Source organism: Carya illinoinensis, chromosome 3 (assembly GCF_018687715.1).
Source record: "Carya illinoinensis cultivar Pawnee chromosome 3, C.illinoinensisPawnee_v1, whole genome shotgun sequence".
Lineage (NCBI taxonomy): Eukaryota > Viridiplantae > Streptophyta > Magnoliopsida > Fagales > Juglandaceae > Carya > Carya illinoinensis.
Genome location: NC_056754.1, coordinates 27011287 through 27035315, shown reverse-complemented (window position 1 = coordinate 27035315; position 24029 = coordinate 27011287). Strand labels below are relative to the sequence as shown.

General features: G+C 38.0%; 1 protein-coding gene and 1 long non-coding RNA gene across 2 annotated transcripts; one reads left to right on the top strand and one right to left on the bottom strand.

Annotated features, from left to right (window-relative positions):
* Window positions 1–1044: 1044 nt before the first annotated feature.
* LOC122303991 lies at window positions 1045–6296 on the bottom strand. Its single transcript, XR_006240880.1, has 2 exons — window positions 5012–6296; window positions 1045–2514 (listed from the first exon to the last, which is right to left on the bottom strand). It is a non-coding gene; the product is annotated as an uncharacterized LOC122303991 (long non-coding RNA).
* Window positions 6297–8270: 1974 nt separating this feature from the next.
* On the top strand, window positions 8271–9794 carry LOC122304675. The gene is made up of 2 exons (XM_043116932.1): window positions 8271–8335; window positions 9044–9794. The coding sequence occupies exons 1-2, from the start codon at window positions 8271–8273 to the stop codon at window positions 9792–9794; spliced, it is 816 nt and encodes a 271-aa protein (XP_042972866.1).
* The last annotated feature ends 14235 nt before the right edge of the window (window positions 9795–24029 follow it).

Below are 24029 nucleotides of genomic sequence, written 5' to 3'. Positions count from 1 at the left end.
AGATTTATACAAATTATGTGCTTATTTTATAGGTGATTAATTTCATGAAGAAAAATATTGGGTAAGTGTTACAAGGTAAGTAGCTTGATCATAAAATTAGGATTTGCATATGTTAGTTAGTTATATATATTATTATTAAAAGCCAGTTTTTGGTAAGCCAATGTTTAATTACCATGCATTTCATGATATTTGTAAACACGTCATTCATCATGTTTCATTCCACATATTATAGTTATGTATGTATTATGAATTTTATGGATTTCATGTTATATAAGACACGTAAGCTTTCTTATAATCAAGTGTAAAATAAGATCAAATCAGTTAGTAAGATAGACATTTAGATGCATGGTACCAATACAATTTATGGGTAGATATGCAAGCCACGAACATAAGCGTGGTCCATCATAATATGCTATAATACTATTAGCAGTTTCTCTTTTGGCCACAATATGTGGGGCTGATGCATAACCTTATACACAAGGTTTGCGTGAGCTAGTAAAATAAGTATGATGAATAAGATAATCCAAGACAAGTAATGCTTGACATAAGCATACATATGAATGATCATGATTTTGAGTTCTTAGCATGAAAATCCTTATGTTAAGTATATTTACATTACGATATGTTTTTAACTGAGCCATTGACTCATTTTAACTTGTTTTATGTTTTTAAACCACTCAAGGTCAGAATATTTATAAAGGTAGAGCAGTAGGATGAGACTTGGTCTAGGGAGGCATGACAATGGTCTAAATCAAGTACAAAGATTTTAAGTTATTATTTTTATACTAATAAAATTTTAAAAAGTTTTATAACTGCTTCCACGTAGTTTCTTTTATATTCTTAGTATTTTAATAATGAATGAGTTTATCTGTTATAAATTTTTATTATATCTGATCTTTTAAAACAAAAGAAAAATATTTTTAAGTTAAAGTTCAATGGCAACACTCCTAGAATGCAAAACGTAGCTTTTAAAAGATAAACCGACAACGTTTTACGGTTAGGAATTAACCCATTACCCTCGATTGACAGATTTTCCGTTTTGCATGGTTTGAAACTTAATTCGTTAATACTCCCTGATTGACAGATTCTTTTTTTTTTTTAGAGTCAAATATTGCTTCATTCACCATAAAGAAGCAGGTAAATGAAAATACATAAATGAAAATACAATCATTAGTCCTTCAATTACACCCTTGAATAGCCCACTGCATCCGCTGCTAAACTTGCTTGAATAAAGTCAAGAGGATGAAACCACCATTGGAGAGTATTTGCAACAACCCGTGCATTCCGGGCAATATATGTGCTGTCTTATTTCCCTGCTGTCCAACATGAAGAACATCAAAAGACTGGGAATAAGATAACAATAACTGAATCTCCCTCATAATAGGGTTGTATCTAAACTCTTGATTAGTGGCTGATTGAATGGCTTCAATAACAATAAGGGAATCTCCCTCCAAGATCAAATGAGAAATTTCCATATGAGATTAAAGCCACTAACGTCTCAATGTCTTCCACCAAAAAGATTCATTTTTCCTTTCTTAACATGGCCATAATCGTACTCCCTTTGTCAACCTTCAAGACTACACCCACCCCAGACTTATATTACTGACTGAAGACAGCCCCATCAAAATTCAACTTGCACTATCCACTTGGTGGAGGTTTCCAACATAAAGAAGTTTATAATTTGATGCTGAGGAACTTGTATACATTGTCGACCCAACAAATAACATTTGAAAAGCAATTCCTCAAAACATCACAAATAGAAACCTATGTATGCTGGAAAATCTTTAAATTACTAAATTTTCAAATACCCCAAACAACATCAGCAAGACGTAAAAGAACACTTAGATCATTAAGAGCCATAATTGCCCCAACCAATCTATAAAATCGGGAATGCTCATCCAGAAGATGCTAATCCTGTTCAAAATAATTCACCCAAACTCTTGAAATATTAGAACATTTGCATAGTGCATGATAAATATCTTTAGTCTCCACAAGGCAGAAACCACACACACTAGAATGAATTATTTTACGATGATGTAGCTAGCTTTTGGTGGATAAGCCATCATTACATGCCCTCAACATTTTTTTTTTACTTTATTAGGTAACTGCAGATGCCAAATACTCTTCCAAAATGATGCATTAGAGTTCACATTTGAACTACTTCCAGCTACAATAACATTTCTTAATTGAAGTGCTAAATGATAGGCTGACCTCACACAAAAATGACCATTTTGTGTACAATCTCACACCATTTTATCAGCATTTTGATGAGAAAATAATGGAATTTTAAGGATTTCAGAAGCCTCAAAAGGAAGAAATACTTGGTGTATCAAATCTATCCTCCACCGACCGGACTGTGAAGAGTCCAATAAATCGCTAACATATGCATTAGCAGTAATAACTTTCCTGTTTGGGGAGCTTAGGAACCAATTATTTGACTAAATCTTCACTTGCTCTCCTCTAGCAATACACCACAAATGGCTAGATTGAACAACAGATTTAGACTCCAATATGCTGCGCCACACATAAGAAGGATTAGAGCCAATATTAGATGATAAAAAATCAGTGTGTGGAAAATATTTGGCCTTGCAAACCAAATAAAAAAGATAATTTGGTAAGTTTGCAACCCCCAGGCTTGCTTAGCTAAAAGAGCCAAGTTAAATGCTTCCAAATCTCGAAAACCCATCCCACCAAAAAATTTTGAACTGCATAAACATTTCTAGCTCATCCAATGAATCATCTTCTCTTGCTCTCTTTGTTCCCACCAAAAATGTGCAATCAGCCCTTCTAAATCATGACACAATCCTTTTGGAATTTTAAAGCAACTCAGGGCATATGTGGGTATGGCTTGTACCATAGCTTTCATCAAAACCTCACGACTAGCCTGCGATAGTAACTTTTTTTCCAGCCTTGTAACTTTGCCCATACATTATCTTTAATATCCTGAAAAGTGGTTAATTTTGATTTGCCAACAAAAGAAGGTAATCCAAGATATCTATCATGAGATTGAATAGAATAAACTCCCCATAGTTCCGTTAGGGCATTTCTTACTTCCACATTCACATTCCGATTGAACAATAGCTCAATTTTTTCCTTATTCAGTAGTTGGCCTGATGCAGCCCCATAAAGAGGCAAAATATTTTGAAGATGCATATTTTCTAACACTAAAGCTCGACAAAAGATAATGCTATCATCAACAAAAATAAATAAATGACTAATCCATGGAGCTCTATTGCAAACACAAACCCCCTTCAACAAATGATATAATTTAGCCTACTGCAACATTGAAGATAAAGTCTCAGCACATATAACAAATAAATATGGGGAAAGTGAACAGCCTTTCCATAAACCACGAGTTGGTAAAAATAAATTTGAAGGAACTCCATTAATAAGAACCTTATAAGAAGCTGTAGCAATACACATCATGAGTAACTGAATAAATGCAGGAGCAAAGCCCATCTTGAACAAAAGTTTCTCCAAAAACAGCTGCTCAACCCAGTCATAAGCCTTACTCATAACTAATTTAATCGACATATAACCTTTTTTTACTGCTTTTCCTTCTCTGTTTTGCATCCACTATCACTTAAGCCACCAAAACATTGTCCGTAATAAGCCAATCAGGAACAAAAGCACATTGAGATGGCAAAATAATCCTTGGTAAAATCAACTTCAACCAATTGGCTAGGAGCTTGGCTATGATTTTATAAACCACATTATATAAACTAATGGGTCTATAATCCTTGATGTACTAAGGCTGTGTTTTCTTTGGAATCAACACAAGATAGGTTAAATTTAATTCAATAGGCATAACTCCCACTCCCGAATGTAAGACTTGTAACACCGCAATAGACACTTTTCCTCCCACCACATGCCAATATTTTTGAAAAAATAATGGAGGCATCCCATCCAGACCCGATGCTTTCTATGCTTGCATCTGGAATAATGTAGTCCTAATCTCAATGTCACTAAAAGGCCTTGTTAGATCAACATTCATTGAATTTGAAACACATTGTTGCATAGAACTCAAGACAACATCAACAGTAATAGGATTAGTGGACTTAAACAATTCAACAAAGTAATCTGTAGCCATAGAAAACAAGTTAGAATCTTTGTGTCATCTGCCAGCATCATCTTTAAGACTAAATATCAAATTCCATCGACGTCGCTGAGAAACTTTAAAGTGAAAATACTTCATGTTCTGGTCCCCAGCAGTTCACTCTAGATCTCTGCCTCCACATTAGCTCCTCCTTTTCTAGCAGAAAATTAATATCCTTTTTAACATTACACATAGCTTGATAGGAATGTGTGGGTGAAGCCTGTAATAATTCAAATCCCCTACATTTGATAGCCAAATTCCTCTGTACATATCCAAAATAAGAGCGACTCCAAGCTCTTAAATCTGACCCAGACTGCCTCAATGTCTCAATCAGGGGTGCCATTTTATACAAATCCCAGGTATTCTCAATTGTTTCGTCATATCCCCTTGTACCTACTCACATTGCCTCAAATTTAAATAAATGAGTAGGATAATAAACATGATGGCCCATATCCTTAGTATTCAATAGCAAACAACTATGGTTAGATATAGACTTAGAAATATTTTGGATTTTACAGTAGGGATTGTTCTAGCCAATTAATAGTACTTGTAAAACGATCTAATCTCTTTTGTATTAAATCTCCCCCTTCTCTTAAATTGCTCGATGTAAAAAATGATCCTGCTGTATTATTACTTTCCAAGTGACAGTAATCTAATGCAGATCGAAAATCAAGCATCTGCTTATGAGGCCTTACCCTTCTCAGACTAAAATACAATTTCATTAAAATCACAAAAAATGAACCACAGCTCATTCGACTGATTTTTCAAATGGTGAAGTAAGTCCCAAGTTTCATGCCTAAGATGAGTTATAGGATGACCATATATAACCGATAATCTCTAAGTGGTTAAATTTATAGGATCTAGAACACACACATCAAAGTGAGATTTAAAATAAGAATGTAAGATTAGATTTACCTCACTACACCAAAAGAGACAAAGACCTCCACTTTGACCATCGCTAGCCACCGCAAGAAAGCAAGAAAACCCCAGTTGAAACTTAAGTCTTTCCATGTGACGAACGTCACAGTGAGTCTTCATAACAAAGAAAACTTCGGGATCTTCCCTCCAAATCAAATCTTGGAGTATACGAACTCCCCGCGGGTTCCCAAGCCCTCAGGAGTTCTAGCTTATTATCTTCATGGCGTCCGATAGGGTTGAGCCTCAGCCTTCATTGATAAAATTGGAATCTCCACCATAGCTTCCTCATCAATAGATTCCAATTTCTTAAGTTGACCCAAACTAATAGAATCTTATGATAGTTTCTCAACTTGACTATGTTTCTGTTTGGATGGAACCACCATTGCTCGTTGAGATGTACCACGCAGGTTACGGTTGCCAATCCATAGAGTTCCCTTCCCCCTTCACAATTTAGGCATGACAGAAGAATGAGTCTTTGCTAAGGCTTCAACTAATAGTGATGGACCAAGCCGTATACAAGGCCCACTTGAAGTTGGATTAAGCCTAAAAGGCTTAGCAACAAACTTAGAGATATTTGGCAACGGTTTTGGGTCATCATGCAACTGCTTCCCACCAATAACTGCCTGTGATAGTGGACCAAAAGCGTTCATCACCGCCAGAGACTTCGCTGGAGATGGAATACAGTGATTTTCAGCATTCACTGTCACAGAAGAAGAAGGTCCTTCATTCATATTGTTTTTAACTTCCACCCTAGGCTTATTCTGCATTGATGCATCCCTAACCCGTAACCATGGACTGTAAGGAAATCCTTCATTTTCAAACTTCTCTTTGTTTCATATCCACATCAAGCAATCCCGATCACCTTGCCCATCTAAACCACAATAATAACAAACTTATGATAGCCGCTCGTATTTGAAGTGAATCCAAACATAATCTTGGCTTCCCTCGATACCCTTTTACCACGCGACAATGGCTTATTAATATCCAAAGAGATCCTGACCTGAACGAATTCTCCCCACCCTGGCTGTGACTCTTTTAAGTCAATGTCCTCAACATGGGCCAAAGTTTTTGCAATCTTTTATACTATCCTAGCATTCATCCCATCCATTAGGAAATCATAAAACTGAACCCAGGAAGAAGCCATAGAGAGAGGAACCTTTGAGAGTTGCAACGAGCCATCACACACTATCAAGACTCAAAACCACAACTATTACTGAACATCCATGGACCATTATTCACAATACGCTCATTTTCACCCTGTTTTGCAAATGCAGCCAAAAATAAATTCTCTCTCATATCATAAATACAGAACCCAGTAGGACACCATAAATTCTTCATCATTGTCTTAAAGGCCTCTTTGTTGTAGAACCTCCCAATTAGAAGTTTGAAGAGAAAGAACTGATCCGTGGCAAAGGTATTATTTGAGTCCCACCAATCAAAAAGATTAACCGTTGTTTTCTTATGTTTAGACAGAGACAATACCTTCCATTTTTTAGAAACATCCTCATCATTTTGTGATCACATAAAGGAACAAAAGGTGAATAATTGGTATTCACCAGTGTAAAATTCTTATCCAATTATCCAAAAGAGGATAAATAGATTCTCATTTAGGTGAGACTTAGATAGTGAGATGAGATTTGATGATTTTGGATAAAAGTTAAAAGTTAAATAAAATATTGTTATAATATTACTTTCTAATATTATTATTGTTTTAAGATTTGAAAAAATTGAATTATTTATTATATTTAATGTGAAAATTTAAAAACATTATAATAAGTTAAAAGTATATTTTGATCAATGCAGATTCAGGAAGAGAGATTTTTTCTCTCCGTACAACCGAGAAAGAAGGCAAAAAAAAAAATCCAATATTTCATCTTGTTGGTGATTCGTTTCCGTTAACGATGGTGCTGTTCAGTGGTGTTTAGCTCAACTGTTACTTGCTTTAGGAATAGATACATTGTGATGGGGTTGTCAAGGAATGTTATTGTTGATCAGAAGTGTTTTGAGTTTGAAAAATTAAATGAGCGATGGTGGAGATGCACGAAGAGCAGTTGTTGTGCAGTGAACTACATTTCCATTGCTCAAGATTCTATGGGTTGGTTGGCTGCCATGGTGAAGGAAGCTCTAGGCTACGGGGATTCTACATAATTTATCAAATCGCGAAGAAGTGGGTCTCAGGTTTTGGTGGTGCAGTGGCAGCGTAACTCTTATGGGAGATTTATCTTCGCTTCAAAGTTAGGTCAAGGGAAGCGTCGTGGTCTAATAGTGATACTGGAAGGGAGGAAGGGGGTAGGGTGGAGGAACTTTGCTGATTTGTTGAATGAAATCACTGCAACATCCTCTATTTTAGGGGGAGAAAATAAAGGCAAATCGCAACTGGGGCCTCCTCCGTCGACTCAACATGATCCTTTGTTGCAAGGGCACCAGCTTGCCCTTTCGTATAGGGAGGCTCTATCTCGAGCCTTAAAACTTGCAGTGAGGACATTCGAGAATACGTCTTTGGTGAAAGATCAGTCGTGGGTAGGGAATGGCTGTAAGGTGTCGAGACTAAATATGGAAAAATTGATGCATGCGTTGGCTGAAATTGAGAAGCAAGTGGCTACTTTGTAGATGAATATGAGATTACTGAAACGTTGCGTTGAGGTTGTGGGGCTGGATCAGGTTATGGGTGCTTAGGTTGAGCTGGGCTTTGATAAGGAGATGCTGATTGGGCCTAGTCTTCATGATAAGGGGAAGGGTCTGGCCTTAGTTGGGCCTAACGGGCCCAAGGACTTGCATTGTGTGGTTCAGCAGTGCAGGCCTTTCCTACAAGCCGATGGCCTTGGCCCAATCTGCCTCTCCAACCCAAGTGTTGTGCCCACGGTGCCTTGTAATCAGGCTCAAGCCCAGGCCCAGGCATAGCCTGTTCTTCAGATCCAGGCGATGGACTACCAGTCTCGAAGGTAGTGTACGCGTGACGATGTACCATCATCATTGTGTGGGTCTCAACCCCCACCGTTGGCGATGGGTCAGGGGTGCCAGAATATGCCCGTGGCTTCACCGGCGAGGTCTGTAGTGCCGGATTGTACGTCGGAAGCCTTACACGATCAAGAGACGTGCTTTCACAGCATTGAGATGCCTCTAATGTAGACGAAGAGTTCACAGATAAGGTCGCCTGAGGTGGCCGGAGGTCTCCCCGCTTCATCAACGCCGTCAAAACCATTGGGATGTGGCTCTCTATTTTCTGGGCCTTTGATAGGTAACTCCCCAAGGGAGAATGGCGAATCTGATGGGAATAGGTTGGGGGAATGTAACTCTCTTGATGTTGGAAGGCTTTCTGAAGTAGTGGAAGAGGTAACTCGTACAAAAGTCTTAATTGGTGGGGAAGAATCAGACTCAAATTTGAATTTGAAACTAGCTTTGGTGGATAAAGACTGTATTGGTGGCGAGGGGGCCGTGCTAACTCCGTTAAGCACACTCCTACCAAGTTTCAATAATGAGAGAGTTCCTTCTAACTGGGTCTTCAAAAAAGTGGAGGAGATACAAACTGTTATTAGGATTTCGTTTGGAGGTGACAAAGAAAAATTTAGGGATCTTCTTATCGCAATTGAGGATAGGCGTATGAAGTCAGCCACTAAGTAGGATAGGGAATTCAAAAGGCTAACTTGCTCCATTAACTATGATGCAAAGGAAGGAAGTAGCGGTAGAGATAGAGCGAAAGGGAGGGGCAATCTAAGTTTACATGTAGCCTAAGATTATCTCTTGGAACGTGCGGGGGTTTAATGATCGCAGTAAACGCCTTCGTATCAAAGCATTATTTTGGATGTGGAAGGGTGATGCAATTTGTTTTCAAGAAAATAAGCTACGGTTTATCGATAGAAGAATAGTGAGAAGTTTATGGGGATGCGCATATGTGGGCTGGTCCTACTTGGCCTCCTTAGGAGCGTCAGGTGGAGTGTAATTAATGTGGGATAAAAGAGTGGTTGATGTGATTGAGGAGTGTATTGGGGATTACTTGGTAGCGTTTTGATTCGAAAAAGTTGTTGACAGATGGGAATGGGCATTTGTAGGAACATATGGGCCCAATGTGGACAGGGATAGGAGGAGGTTATGGGAAGAGTTGGCGGGTGTATACTCTCTTTGGGATATACCGTGGTGCATGGGAGGAGACTTCAACATTATTTTCTTTCCTAGCGAGAGGTCAGGACATCTTCGGAACTCAACGGCCATGGAGGAGTTCTTCGAGTTCATTTTTGAGTTGGACCTTATGGACCTCCCTTTGGTAGGAGGTGAATACACTTGGTCTAACGGTCGAGTTTGGTCGAAATTCGACAGATTCCTTGTCTCTCCTTCATGGGAAGCCCACTATCTGGAGATATGTCAGAAAAGTCTACCGCGAGTCTGCTCAGATCATTTTCCTATTTTACTAGATTGTGGGGGCATTCATAGTGGTCGCCGATATTTCAAGTTTGAAAACATGTGGCTTACCACAGACGGGTTTGTGGAGATGGTGCGTAATTGGTGGTCTGCTTATCAGTTCACTGGTACCCCATGTATTATTCTTACAAGTAAGCTGAAGGCTTTGAAACAAGACTTGAAGAAGTGGAACGTGGTAGTTTTTAGCCACATTGACAACCAGAAATCTACCCTTTTGGAGGAATTGCAGGAGTTAGAGGGGAGGGAATTATTGGGATATTCCTCGGAGGAGATGATTGTGAGGAAGGGTACAGTCTTGGCAAGTTTGGAGAGGGTTTTGTTGTCAAAGGAGACCTCTTGGCATCAAAAATCTAGGGCCCTTTGATTGAAAAAAGGTGATAAGTGTACGAAGTACTTTAACAAAGTGACAAACTCACATCGATGCAATAATGCTACAGAGTCGCTACACTCAGGTACTTAGGTGTTATCCTCTCCCTTAGACTTAGAAATTCATATCATGGATTATTATGAGACCCTTCTCTCAGAACCGGCTGAGTGGAGGCCGAAGCTTGATGCTTTATCTTTTGATGCTATTGACTCTTAGAACGCGAGTGTTCTAGAGAAACCCTTCGATGAAGATGAGATCTACAAGGTCATTATTGGTATGTCTAAGGATCAAGCGCCAGGGCCGGATGGTTTTTCTATGAGGTTCTTTCAAACTTCTTGGGACATTGTCAAAGGGGATGTTCTGTAGGTCTTTAGCGAATTTCATTTTTTTCAAAAGTTTGAAAAATCCCATAATACAACTTTCATTGCGCTCAATCTTAAGAGATACAGGGCTTCGATTATTGAGGACTTCCGTCCTATAAGCTTGATCAGTGGAGTGTATAGGATTATCTCAAAGGTTCTTGCTAACCGGCTAAGCCTAGTGTTGGAACATATTATTTCCAAGCCTCTGAATGCATTTATTCATGGAAGACAAATTCTTGACTCGGTGCTCATTGCAAATGAATGCTTGGACCATAGATTGAGGGAGGGAGACTTAGGCATTTTATGAAAGCTTGACATGGAGAATGCGTATGATCATGTGAATTGGAAATTCCTCTCATACCTGCTCAGGAGGTGTGGTTTTGTTGATAGGTGGATTGCCTGGATGAGTCATTGCATTTCGACTGCTCGATTCTCAGTTCTAGTTAATGGTACACCTGTTGGATTTTCAATAGCTCTCGGGGTTTTCGATAAGGAGATCCCCTATCTCCCATTTTGTTTATTATAGTTATGGAGGCTCTTAGCCAGATGGTGTAGGCCGCAGTTGGTGGAGGTATCTTATCTGGTTTTCAAGTGGGTAATGGTACTGGTGGCTCGATTACTATCTCTCATATGTTATTTGCAGACGATACTTTACTTTTCTATGAAGTAGATAACAACCAGATTCAAACTCTATGTGCATTGTTACTTTGCTTTGAAGCAGTGTTGGGACTCAAGGTGAATCTTGGTAAGTCTGAGATGGTTCCGGTGGGTGTGGTCTCAAATATACGCAGTCTAGCAAGCTTATTGGACTGTTAGGTGTCCTTTTCACCTTTAAAATATCTGAAACTTCCATTGGATGCAACTTTTAAGGCTAGAACTATATAGGATGGGGTGGTGGAGAAGATAGAGAAAATGTTGGCTGGTTGGAAACGAGTTTATTTATCAAAAAGGGGCCATCTTACTCTTATTAAGAGTACCCTTTCAAATCTTCCCACATATTTCTTATTATTGTTTCCTTTACTGGCAGGGGTGGAGAACAGGATTGAGAAAACCATAAGGGCATTCTTATTTTGAGGGGGCGGGGGGGGGGGGGGGGGGGCTTGGGAGGAGAAAAAAATTCATCTAGTTAGTTGGAAGATAGTTTGTGCTCCAGTTACACAAGGGGGGTTGGGAGTGCGCGACTTGAGAACTTTTAATAAAGCCATATTAGGGAAGTGGTTATGGAGATATCATTCGAAGGGAGGGTCTTTGTGGAAAGAAATGATTGATGCAAGATATGGAGCTGCTTGGGGTGGTTGGTGCTCCAATGAAGTGAGAGAGGGGTATGGTGTGGGTTTATGGAAATTTATAAGGAGTGGGTGGTCTTGTTTTGAGAGAAATGTTTGCTATGTAGTTGGAGATGGTAATCGTATCAGTTTTTGCGGGATGTGTGGTGTGGAGACCATGCATTGGAAAGAGTTTATCCAACTCTTTTTCATAATGCTGCTAATAGGGAGGCTTCAATGGCAGATGTGCGGTTATTCCTTCATGGTGCTCATCAGTGGAATGTTTTTTTTTATCAGAGACTTTCATGATTAGGAATTACCTATTGTTTTAGATTTCCTCAACCTGTTATACTCCATGGGAACTATGGCACAGTGTGACCGCTTGAAGTGGAGGTCTAATAATTAGAAGAAATTAACTGTAAAGGCGTATTATAAACTCTTATCATCACAAGACCACTCTCTCTTTCCTTAGAAGAGCATTTGGAAGTCTCATGTGACTTCTAAAGTAGCCTCTTTTGTATGGAATGCAGCTCTTGGAAAGATCTCGACCACAGATAACTTGAGGAAGAGAGGGTGCGTAGTGATGGATTGGTGTTATTTGTGTAAAAGGAATAGAGAATCCGTTGGTAGTAGATTTGTTGGGTTGTTGGAGGAAGATGCAAGGATGTCATCAAGTAGCAGCAGTGTGGAAGATGATACCGATGTGTATTATGTGGTATATTTGGTTGGAAAAAAATGCGCGCTGCTTTGAAGACAATGAACGCTCTCTGGCAGAGTTGAAGAACTTTTTCCTATACATTTTATTGCTTTGGTTTCCCGCTATTGTACTAAATGGGGACAATGTTCATGAGTTCCTGTCTTTAATTCATTGCACATAGAATGTCCTAAGTGTTATGTATACTTCTTGTGTGCATCAACTTTACCTATTTTTTGATTAATAATATTTTTCTCTTACTTAAAAAAATAAAAAAAAAAATTATATTTGCATCCAAACCAAAGAGAGAACCACACTCACACTCTCATGGAAGGAGGGAAGAAAATCCACGGTCCCACACGAACCCGGGCTTGATTTGCAGTTAGTAGCGGTTATTAGAAATCGCCCTGAATCGCAGGAGGGAGCCAGATGAAGACTTTCTTGTCATTAGAATCCCTGATTGACAAATTCAACAGTACAGTTCCATTCCTTTTTTCCTTCTAAAGAAACCCTTACCCTAACTCCCCCAGCCCGTCACCGCCTCTCTCTTCTGGTGACCATCTAAGCCTCCTTCTAAGCTTGATATTTCGTTGAAATATACATATTTCGTGGCTGGCGACTCGGCTTAAACATTTTACTTTCTCTGAAATTTGTCCAGGGTCTCGAGGATAACGTGACAAGTTCGGTCGTTTTCTGATGTTCTCTTCTCTATTCTAGAATCTAATTTGTGGCTAGGGTTTTTGCATTGCAGCAACCGCTGCCAAAAGTGGTTTTGATTGTAATCTTTATCTCGATCGCAAAAGGGAGACCTCTCTCATACTCGGTGCAGATTCCAAGGCTCTAAGAATCCACACCAAGGAAAACCTCCCCATTGACTCCAAAACCGACCTGCAGGTATTCTATATCTCTTCATTTTTCTCTTCTTTTTATGTTTGGTTTCCCTGACCATGCAAGGAATTGAAAATTTACTGACTTATGCAGCACTTTGGAATAACCTCCTCTCTATTCTATCTATTTTTTTTTAATTTATTATTTATTTTTTTATAACTGAGACACGCTTCATTCATAAGCAAGCATTACAATATCTAAGGACAGTTACCTAGGAGTTGGCTCAAGTGGTAGAAGGCATTGGGCTTGGGGGTATGATTCCCCACGTCTAAGGTTCAAATCCCTTGAGTGCAAATAATCTCTAGGGGCTATCAGACACTATCAATTTTTCTTACCAAGGGCATGTGCACTCCCGGAATTAGTCGAGACACTATTCCTGGACTTGTGGTGCCAATAAAAAAAAGAGTAACACCCTGCCGGATAATAGCAGGAATAGAATGCCACCACAATCTAGTATCCTCCACACGTTTGGAACATCTAGCCAAAGTATGTATAACAGAGTTTGCTTCGCGAGGAGTATAACAAAACTCAACATCTTGAACCTATAGACAAAGTCCTAATATCAGTCAAAATTGCCCTCTGTTCAAACAAAACCTCCTCAGCATTCAACATTTCAACAATGGATTGTGAGTCCGTCTCAACTATTAGTCTTTGAAAACCCATATGGGAAATAAATTGCAAACCCCTTAAAATAGCAAGAGCTTCAATTGTTTGAATAGAACACACCTTGTACCACATTACACACAGCCATTAAAACAGATCTGGAATGATTGCATAAAACAGCCCCCACACCTGATTTATTCAGCTCAAAAAACAGTGCTCCATCCACATTTAATTTGACTCTATCAATTGGTGGTTGTTGCCATCGAATGCATCTATCTCTAGCTACTGGTAAACGATGAGAATGTACCTTCTGAAAACTTTGAAGCAGATACAATCCTTTCCGTACAACAATATCTAGAGCAACATGTTGATGTTGGAAAACTGCCAGGTTCCGTCTATACCACAAACCAACATTCAGATTGTCTTTCATCAACAAATGGCATAGATTCACACCAACATCCAGATGTAAATGGAAATCAGAAAAGAGTCTTGGAAACTGTCTTACCCATACCTCCTGAATTTGCTCACAAGAAAATATAGCATGCTGAGAACTTTCAACCTGTTTTTTACATAGAGGACAAGAATCCTCAATTTCTATGTCTTTGTTTGAGCAAGTATGTGGTAGGAAGGATATCATGACATAATCTCCAAGCAAACTGCTTTATTTTACTTAGAGTATGCATAGTCCATATGGTTTTCCAAACTTTCTTCCAAACAATAGTAGTAGAGCTTTCACCCTCCATGTAATTTGGCTTGCACCTTGAGAATCTTCTATATGCTGATTTTACCGTAAACAAACCATTTTTCTGATCTTCCCAAACAATTTTAACTTCCAAATTAGTGTTACTCAAAGGAATCTTCAAATAGCTTCTTGTATCCCCACCGAGAAATTCCTGGATGGTTTGGCCTTATTCCACCAGAAAACTTCTATATCAATTATCTAACTCACTGATGAAGTGATAAAACTACATAATTAAGCTACTTAAGTGAATAAATTGTTTAACCAAAAATGATTTAAGTACTTAATTATGTAGTAGATCATGATATTTGAGTCCATTGATAAATTCTGATATTTTTTGTGCTTAAAAAAATTGATAATGCAATTGTTTCACATCAAAGTAAATATCTTAATTTTACTCTTCTCATATCATGTTTATACGTTGCAGGGCAATTATTTTTTTAAAGAAATACATGAGTTGTTGACATCCCTTTTTGAGTATAGAGAAATATTATAACAAATGGACATTCTTGACAAGTCACAAATAAATGTAAAAGGAGCTGCAAGCTGTAGCAAAGAAACTCACGCACTCTGAAGAGATCAATTAACTTGCAGCAAAGAAACTCACACGGACAGACAGCACACTCGGAAAGCAGGAACACACCGAATATATCATGCTGGACGCAGCACATTGTAGGAGAAGAATGGGAGGCAGCAGAGGATTATTCGGTTTCAACTTTTGGCATGTGAAGCTGAGAGATGGAAGCACTCGGATGTGCAGCAGGTCAGCAGAACAGTTGGCCCTCAACTTTGACAGAAGAGATCACGCTGGCACCAAATGGAGATCAGATGCTGACTACTGAAGCATTGAGGATTTGGTTTTAGCCTTTGCATGGAAGCACGTTGAAAACAGCAGGTCTTATTCCTTTTGTTGGTTCTACAATAGCACATGGATATGCGCTGGATCATTGAAGACGTTGGGTGGAAGCTTTTATTTATTATTTTTTCTGCTTCTTTTGTTATTCATTCGGCTACAGCAGAGTAGACCTTCTTTTCTTTCTTTTTTTCGTTTAAGCTGGAGAAGTAGCTTAGCCTGAAGTTATTTTTTTTCCTTTCTTTCGTTTCAGACGCTAGGCTTCAGAATTTATTTTGTCACAGCTTTCACTTTTGTTTTTTTCATTCCAGACCTAGACTAGAGAGGAGTTCTGAGCTATTATTTTTCTTTCCTTTTTTTTTTTCGTTTGGACGGAGGGCGGCTGCTTTGGTCTTTCTGCACTTATTTCGTTTGGTTTTTATTGGTCTTCACGGCTGGAGGTGTTTTCCAGACCGAGGAGTAGCTTTCTTTTCATTTTTTTTACATTGGCGGCTGGTATTGTTTTTTTTACACACACTGTTTTGGTGGGAGACCTTCGGACAGCAGGGAGCTTAGCTTGGAGTTGTTAGTTGGTTCTTTCATTTCTTTCTTTTTCGTTTAAGTTCGGTAACAGCAGAGTAGGGAGGAGAGTTTTATTTTCTTAAGTGTATTTTTTCTTTCTTTCGTTGAGACCACTGGGCGGCTGATTTTATTTCCTTACTTTTTTTTACTTTTCATTTTGAAGACCTTCGGCGCAGCAGGGGCTCTGGAGTTTTATTTCTTTTCTTTTCATTTAGACGCAGGCAGCAGCAGAGTTCTTTGCTTTTATTTTAACTTCGTTCCAGACACAGTTTTATTTTTGGTTCCTTTTCGTTGGAGGGAGGGACGGACGAACTCCGGAAGTCTCTCATTTTATTTTACTTCGGTTCATTTCTTTTGTTTATTTGTCTCTTATTTATTTTACTTCAGCTTTCAATAGATTCACAAATGCTTAGAGAGATTATCCATTTAGAAATGATAGGCTAGATTTTTGGACTTGGGATTCAATGAGTAACTTATGACTGTTTTGGGGTGGATTTTCTTCAATGTTATGTGATTTCAATGATTAACTTGGTGGATGATATTTCAATTTACATATAGAAAGGATTGAAGTTTTTTATTCTTGGTTTAGATTAGTTGTAGATGTGAAGGCACAATTAATACTTGAACAAGTAACAAGACTTTGATGGCTTTCTTCCACTATTTTACAATTGTTATATAATCTGTCAAGTAGTTTTATTAGGCTGAGAATTGGGATTCATTGCTATATTATCCGACCATGATTTCTAGGAATGTGAGCATGGTTGAGAGAAGATAAAAGAGAAGTAAATCCATCTCCAAATCAGTGGGTGAAAATTGTATCCCAAGCGTTTGTTTTATTGTTAGCTACAAGTTTAATTCATTTGCTACACATTTTCTCTAAACCTCTTTGTTTTGGTAATTTTAGAAAAATAGATTCACATTTATTTTCATCTTTTGTAAGTGATATATCTTTTACACAAAGAAAATCTCACAAACGCTTTGATAACTCTTTGTCCATGTGGAATACGATCCTGGACTCATCCTTGTATTACTTTGACAGCTTCTACGCTTGGAAGACAAAATTATAAGCTGATCAAGTTTTTGGCGCCGTTGCTGGGGACAACGGGTGTTTGTCAAAGCATTCTTTTTTTCTTGAGAGGACGTTTGTGGAGCTGTGAACTTCTTCACAGCTTGGGTGATATCTTTACCTCTCATTTTACTTATTTACTTTTATCTTGTTTTGTGCTGAAGTTGCATGTCTGGTTGGGCTTGAGATAGCACACACAGACTTGCTAGGACTGAATCATCGACCTCATCATCGAGTGCATCATTTGTTTCTCTTAATTAAGTATTTGAATGATCATTTGACACTCATAGTAACATGGCTGATGAATAAGAACACAATAATAGGGAGATGGAAAATCCCAACAGGAGACTTAGAGAATATTTGCATCCTATTAGGACCACCACTCCATCATGCGTCATTACACCTTTGAATGCTCATATTTTCAATTTTAAACCTGGAATGATACCATTATTGCCTCATTTTCATGGAATGGATTCTGAAAATCCCTACTTGCACCTCAAGGAGTTTGAGGAAGTATGCTTCACATTTTTGGATCAAAACTGTACTGAGGAGATTGTTAGATTGAAGTTGTTTCCTTTTTCTCTTAAGGACAAAGCAAAAACATGGTTGAATGCATTGAGGCCAAGATCCATTGGAACATGGCAAGAAATGCAAGCTGAATTTCTGAAAAAAAAATTTCCAATGCATCGCACCAATGCTTTAAAGAGACAAATCATGAATTTTTCTCAAAAGGAAAATAAAACTTTTTATCAAAGTTGGGAAAGATTCAAAGATCTCTTAAATGCTTGTCCACACCATGGTTACGAGAATTGGCGCATTATTAGTTTTTTTTTTATGAAGTTTTGGTACCTAAGATGCGACAAGTTGTTGAAACCATGTGTAATGGAGAGTTCTTTAATAAGGAACCGGAAGAAGTATTTGCATATTTTGATTACTTGGCTAAAAACGCTCAATCATGGAACACTTCTTGTGTCTATGATAGAGCTGAACCATTGAGGACCTTAAGTTGGGGGGGGGTAAATATGTTTTAAATGAGGAGGATGATTTGAAAGCTAAATTTGCCTTATTGTCAAAAAAATTGGAGGCAATTGAGTTGAAGAAAGTGCATGAAATTCAGGGCATTCCAAAATAGGAAAAATGAAACATATGTGAGGATATTAGCCATGTAACATCTGAATGTCCTACTATTCCAGCTTTTAAAGAAGTTTTGTGTGATGCTTCTCATCCTGTTAACATGATTTCTAAACCTTTTCCTGCACCATATTCTAACACTTATAATACAGGTTGGATAAATCATCCTAATTTCAGCTGGAAAAATGATCATCCCACAAATTTAGCACATCCGGGAGCTGGTCCACCTCAATATCCAGTTCATACCCAGCAAAATGCACTAATTGCAGCCCCTAGAAGACCCATGGATGACCCATTTCAACAAATGGCTTCTACTCTTCAGCAGTTCATGCAAAGTCAAACCACCATAAATAACCAAACTTCTCAAGCCATCAATGACATGAGGAATAATTTGACCAAGCTGAACACAACCTTGAGTGCCCAAGAGAAAGGAAAATTCCCGTCTCAACCCCAACCAAATCCTCAAGTCCAAATTGCTGCCATAGAGTCTTCATCTTCTTCAGAAGCAAATGTCAGGACTTGCAAGGCCGTAATAACTCTCCGTAGTGGTAAAGAAGTTGAAACATTGGGTAATGAAGCTGGAAAGAAAGGTGAAAGTTCCATTTCTAATGCACAAGGTAAAAATTCTAATGTTGATGTTTCTTTGGAACCAAAAGTAACTCCTTCGGCACCCTTTCCTCAAAGATTGGTTCCTTTACATAAAAATAAACATCATGCTAAGATTTTGGACATTTTTAGACAAGTGCGCATTAACATTCCTCTTCTTGATGCCATTGAACAAATCCCCACATATGCCAAATTTTTGAAAGATTTGTGTACGGTTAAAAGAAGACTTAATGTAAAAAAGAAGGCATTTCTCACGGAACAAGTCAGCGCCATTATCCAATCCAATACTCCTCCTAATTATAAAGATCCAGGTTTTCCAACAATAGCTTGTGTTATAGGAAGCTCCAAAATAGGCCAAGCACTACTAGACTTAGGTTCTAGTGTCAATTTGCTTCCTTATAACACCTATGAACAACTTGGTTTAGGAGAGTTGAAACCAACTTCTATCATCTTGCAATTGGCCGACCGTTCAATTAAAAAGCCTAGGGGAGTGGTAGAAGATGTGTTGGTGCAAGTGGATAAATTTTATTATCCCGTCAATTTTGTGGTATTAGATGTTCAATTAACTCATCACTTTGTTTTTCAGGCATCCGTCATTTTAGGAAGGCCATTTTTGACTACTTCCAACGCTTTGATAAATTGTCGAAGTGGCATCCTGAAATTGACTTTTGGCAATATGACGTTGGAGTTAAATGTGTTCAACACTTGTAGGCAACCACAAGATTTGAAAGAACTCCAAAAAGTGAATTGTTTGGAATCTTTACTTGCTGAAGAATTGTTTTTAGAGCAAGAGAGTCAAATGGAACTTGTTTTACCTGGAACCTTAGAAAATAGTGAATTGTTGGATACTAATACAGTAAATTCTGGTACAGGTAGCAAAATGGACTCATTGTGACGACTTAATATCGAAGATCTACCACTTCAATCCATACACCAACAAACATCGGATGAAGTTCCTCCATCACCGGTTTTGAAACCACTACCTGAATCACTGAAATACGTTTTTCTTGGGCCAACTAACACTTTTCCATGTATTATCTCATCTTCTTTGTCAGTTGAGCAAGAGGAGCAACTCCTACGGGTTCTTAAGCAACATAAAGGAGCACTTGGATGGTCGATTGTCGATATCAAAGGAATCAGCCCCACCATTTGCACACATCGAATTTTCTTGGAGGAGAATTCATCACCAACTCGGGAGATGCAAAGGAGGTCGAATGCTACGATGAAGGAGGTGGTTAAAAATGAAGTCTTGAAGCGCTTGGATGTAGGTATCATCTATCCCATCTCGGATAGTCAATGGGTAAGTCCTACTCAAATAGTTCCTAAGAAATCTGAGGTTACAATTGTGAAAAATGAAAAAGATGAATTAATCCCAGCTAGGACCATCACAGGATGGCGCATGTGCATTGATTTTAGGAAACTAAATGCTGTCACAGGAAAGGATCATTTTCCATTACCATTTTTAGACCAAACTCTGGAAAGAGTTGCGGGCCATAGTTTTTATTGTTTTCTTGATGGTTTTTCGGGATATTATCAAATTGAAATAGCCCATGAAGACCAAGAAAAAACTACTTTTACTTGCCCGTTTGGAACTTTTGCATTTAGGAAAATGCCCTTTGGACTTTGTAATGCACCCGCCACATTTCAGCGATGCATGTTAAGTATTTTTAGTGACATGGTTGAGTATATTTTGGAGGTGTTTATGGATGATTTTTCAGTCTATGGTGATTCATTTGATGCATGTCTTACTCACCTCACTGCTGTTTTGGCTCGATGTGAAGAGAAAAATCTGCTCTTAAATTGGGAAAAATGCTATTTTATGGTGCGGCAAGGTATTGTCCTTGGTCATATCATCTCAGCTCGAGGCATGGAAGTTGACAAATCTAAAATTGATTTAATATCAACGTTACCCATTCCAAAATCAGTCAAAGATATTAGATCATTTTTGGGAAATGCCGGGTTTTATAGGCGTTTCATAAAAAACTTTAGCTCCATATCGAGACCTTTGTGTGAGTTGTTAGCTAAGGATTGCGTGTTCAATTGGACTAATGCATGTCAAGTTGCTTTTGAGCAACTCAAATCTATGTTTGTCACTGCACCTATAATTCAACCACCTGACTGGTCACTGCCATTTGAGATCATGTGTGACGCTAGTGACCTTACCATAGGTGCTGTCCTTGGTCAGCGGAGAGGTAAGCTTCCATTTGTGATTTATTATGCAAGAAAAACACTTGATGCAGCTCAGAAAAATTACTCCACCACTGAAAGGAGTTACTAGCAGTTGTTTTTGCTTTGGATAAATTTAGAGCTTACATTTTAGGCTCTCCAATTGTTATATTCACTGACCATGCAGTTCTTAAATATTTGCTCACAAAGAAAGATGCCAAACCTCGACTGATTAGATGGATTTTGTTATTGCAGGAATTTAATATCAACATCAAGGATAAAAAGGGAGTAGAAAATGTGGTTGCCGATCATTTATCTCGACTCGTCATTGAAAATTCTGAACCTTCTACTCCCATTTCAGATTCCTTTCCACATGAACAGCTTTTAGTTGTTGATTCTTTACCTTGGTTTGCTAATATTGTCAATTTCTTGGTGACAGGACATACCCCACCACATTGGAGTTCTCAAGACATCAAAAGGTTTAAATTGGAGGTCAGATCTTTCTTTTATGATGACCCATTTTTATTCAAATATTGTTCTAATCAAATTTTGAGAAGATGTGTGCCTAATTGTGACATTCCACACATACTAAATTTTTGTCATGCTAGTGCATGTGGAGGCCACTTTTCAGTTAAGAAAACAGTGGCTAAAATCTTGCAATGTGGTTATTATTGGCCCTACTTGTTCAAGGATGCTTATAATTTTTATAAGGCATGCGAACCATGTCAAAAGTTAGGAGGAATCACCCGTAGAAACATGATGTCCTTACAACCCATTTTAACATTAGAAATTTTTGATTGTTGGGGGATTGATTTTATGGGACCTTTTCCATCTTCTTTTAGTTATCTTTACATTCTTGTTGTTGTGGACTATATTTCTAAATGGGTCGAGGCAATACCATGTAGGACCAATGATCATCGGGTAGTGTTAAAATTTTTAAAAGACAACATTTTCACTCGGTTTGGGATACCAAGGGTTTTAATTAGTGATGGAGGTTCCCACTTTTGCAATAAAACCATTTGCGGCATTAATAAAAAAATATGGGGTCCATCACAAAGTTTCAACTCCTTATCATCCTTAAACCAATGGCCAAGCTGAGTTGGCCAACCGGGAGATCAAAACCATTCTTGAAAAAACAGTCAACCCAAATAGGAAAGATTGGTCTTTGAGGCTTTCAGACACTTTATAGGCTTATAGGACAGCTTTTAAAACTGTCCTAGGCATGTCTCCCTATTGTTTGGTTTACGGTAAAGCATGCCATCTCCCTATTGAGCTAGAACACAAGGCTTATTGGGCTGTCAAGCACTTTAACTTTTCTACTAACAATTCTGGTGTTTTAAGGAAATTGGAACTGAATGAATTGGAAGAGTTGAGACACAATGCCTACGATAATGCCAAACTTTACAAGGAGAGAACTAAGGTTTTCCACGATAAGCACATTTTGAGAAAGAGTTTTCTCCCCAATCAAAAGGTTCTCCTCTAGAACTCTAGGCTCCATGTGTTTGCCGGTAAACTTCGATCCAAATGGAGTGGTCCTTATATTGTTCAAACAGTGTTTCCTCATGGGGCTGTTGAAATCCTCAATCCACACAATGGTAATATCTTTAAGGTTAATGGACAACGACTCAAATATTTTCTTGACCATTTTTCACTAGAGGATACCACCATCCATCTATTGGACCCTGACCCTCCAACCGAGCCTTGATGTTTGATTTGTTTGTCATCTTATTTCACTTCTTCCTTGCATTTTTCTGTTTTACCTTTTAGTTTATGTAGGTGTGTTTTTCTCTCTTCTATTTTTCGTTGTTCTATTCTTGTCATATGTTTCTCTTCTGACCAGGTAACCCTTCATTCCCTTCACTATCATTTTGCGTTTCATTGTTTTCTTTTGTTCTTCATTTCTCTTGCATCATTGAGGACAATGCTACAATCTAGTTGGGGGGTGTTTTCTGTTTGCATGCCTTAGATTTTGGTCCACCTTGGGGGAGTGTTGGTATTGAGTTCAAAGCAGATTAAATGCCATATTCTTGAATTTTACATGCTAGAAAGTGAACTGAAAGAAATGATTTGTTGAGGTCATGAAAGATGTGGAACGTAATGCAAATATGAGTATATGTCAAAAGAGGGACTTATCTATTTTATTTAGTTGTTAAACCAAGAGAAAGATGTTAAAAGTTTTACTAAAACACACACAACACATGCCCGGAATGCCTAGAGAGACTACATTGGGTCATTGTTTGTTGATTTACACTTCGATTGTTTGGGACTCTAATGAACCATATCCAAATGGTTTAGGAAGAAATTTGGAATGAATCAAATTAGAAAAGGGACAAGCCAGGGATCAAGAAAAAAAAATCATTTAGGTAGACTAGTGGTGAGGACGGACTTGTGAAAGTGTGGGTAGGCGCACATTCATAGGCTTGATTCTCCCACTAGGAAAGTTTAAAAAAAAAAAAAAAAAAGCTTTACATTTGTGTATTGGAAAAGGCTGCCTATTACTAGGATCCTTACTAAATAAGAAAGTAGGTGCCTTTTAAAGTGTAATAGCGTGAAAGCCACCACTACAATGGTTTTGACTTAGAGTAAGACCTATGGTTATCTCGGATTAACTGCTGTGATTGAAACTATTAATGCCTCTTGGTAGTCAATCTTGAAATTCTAACCTCATTCCCATACACTTGAAGAAGTAAGCTTTGCTACATGTAATTCCCTTGGTTGATTAACTAAATGGTGTATAAATCTCCCAGTTGATACAAAATTCAGATTAATATATCTCCAGTGTTTTTAAACTCAACAAGTATATTTCATGGCATGTGATTCTCAGATTTTCTCAAGTTGGTAATTTCACCTTTGCATGAATTCATGCGCTTTATTTGCTAGAGTCTAGCAAAAAGCTAGTTGGGGGTGTGATGAAGTGATAAAACTACATAATTAAGCTACTTAAGTGAATAAATTGTTTAACCAAAAATGATTTAAGTACTTAATTATGTAGTAGATCATGATACTTGAGTCCATTGATAAATTCTGATATTTTTTGTGCTTAAAAAGATTGATAATGCAATTGTTTCACATCAAAATAAATATCTTAATTTTACTCTTCTCATATCATGTTTATACGTTGCAGCGCAATTATTTTTTTAAAGAAATACATGAGTTGTTGACATCCCTTTTTGAGTATAGAGAAATATTATAACAAAGGGACATTTTTGACAAGTCACAAATAAATGTAAAAGGAGCTGCAAGCTGCAGCAAAGAAACTCACGCACGCCGAAGAGATCAATAAACCTACAGCAAAGAA

Coding starts and splice junctions, on each gene's coding strand:
- LOC122304675 (XM_043116932.1), top strand. CDS start 8,271: ATGGCGAATCTGATGGGAATAGGTTGGGGGAATGTAACTCTCTTGATG. Junction 8,336..9,043: donor ATGTTGGAAGGCTTTCTGAA/GTAGTGGAAGAG, acceptor AGTTGTTGACAG/ATGGGAATGGGCATTTGTAG.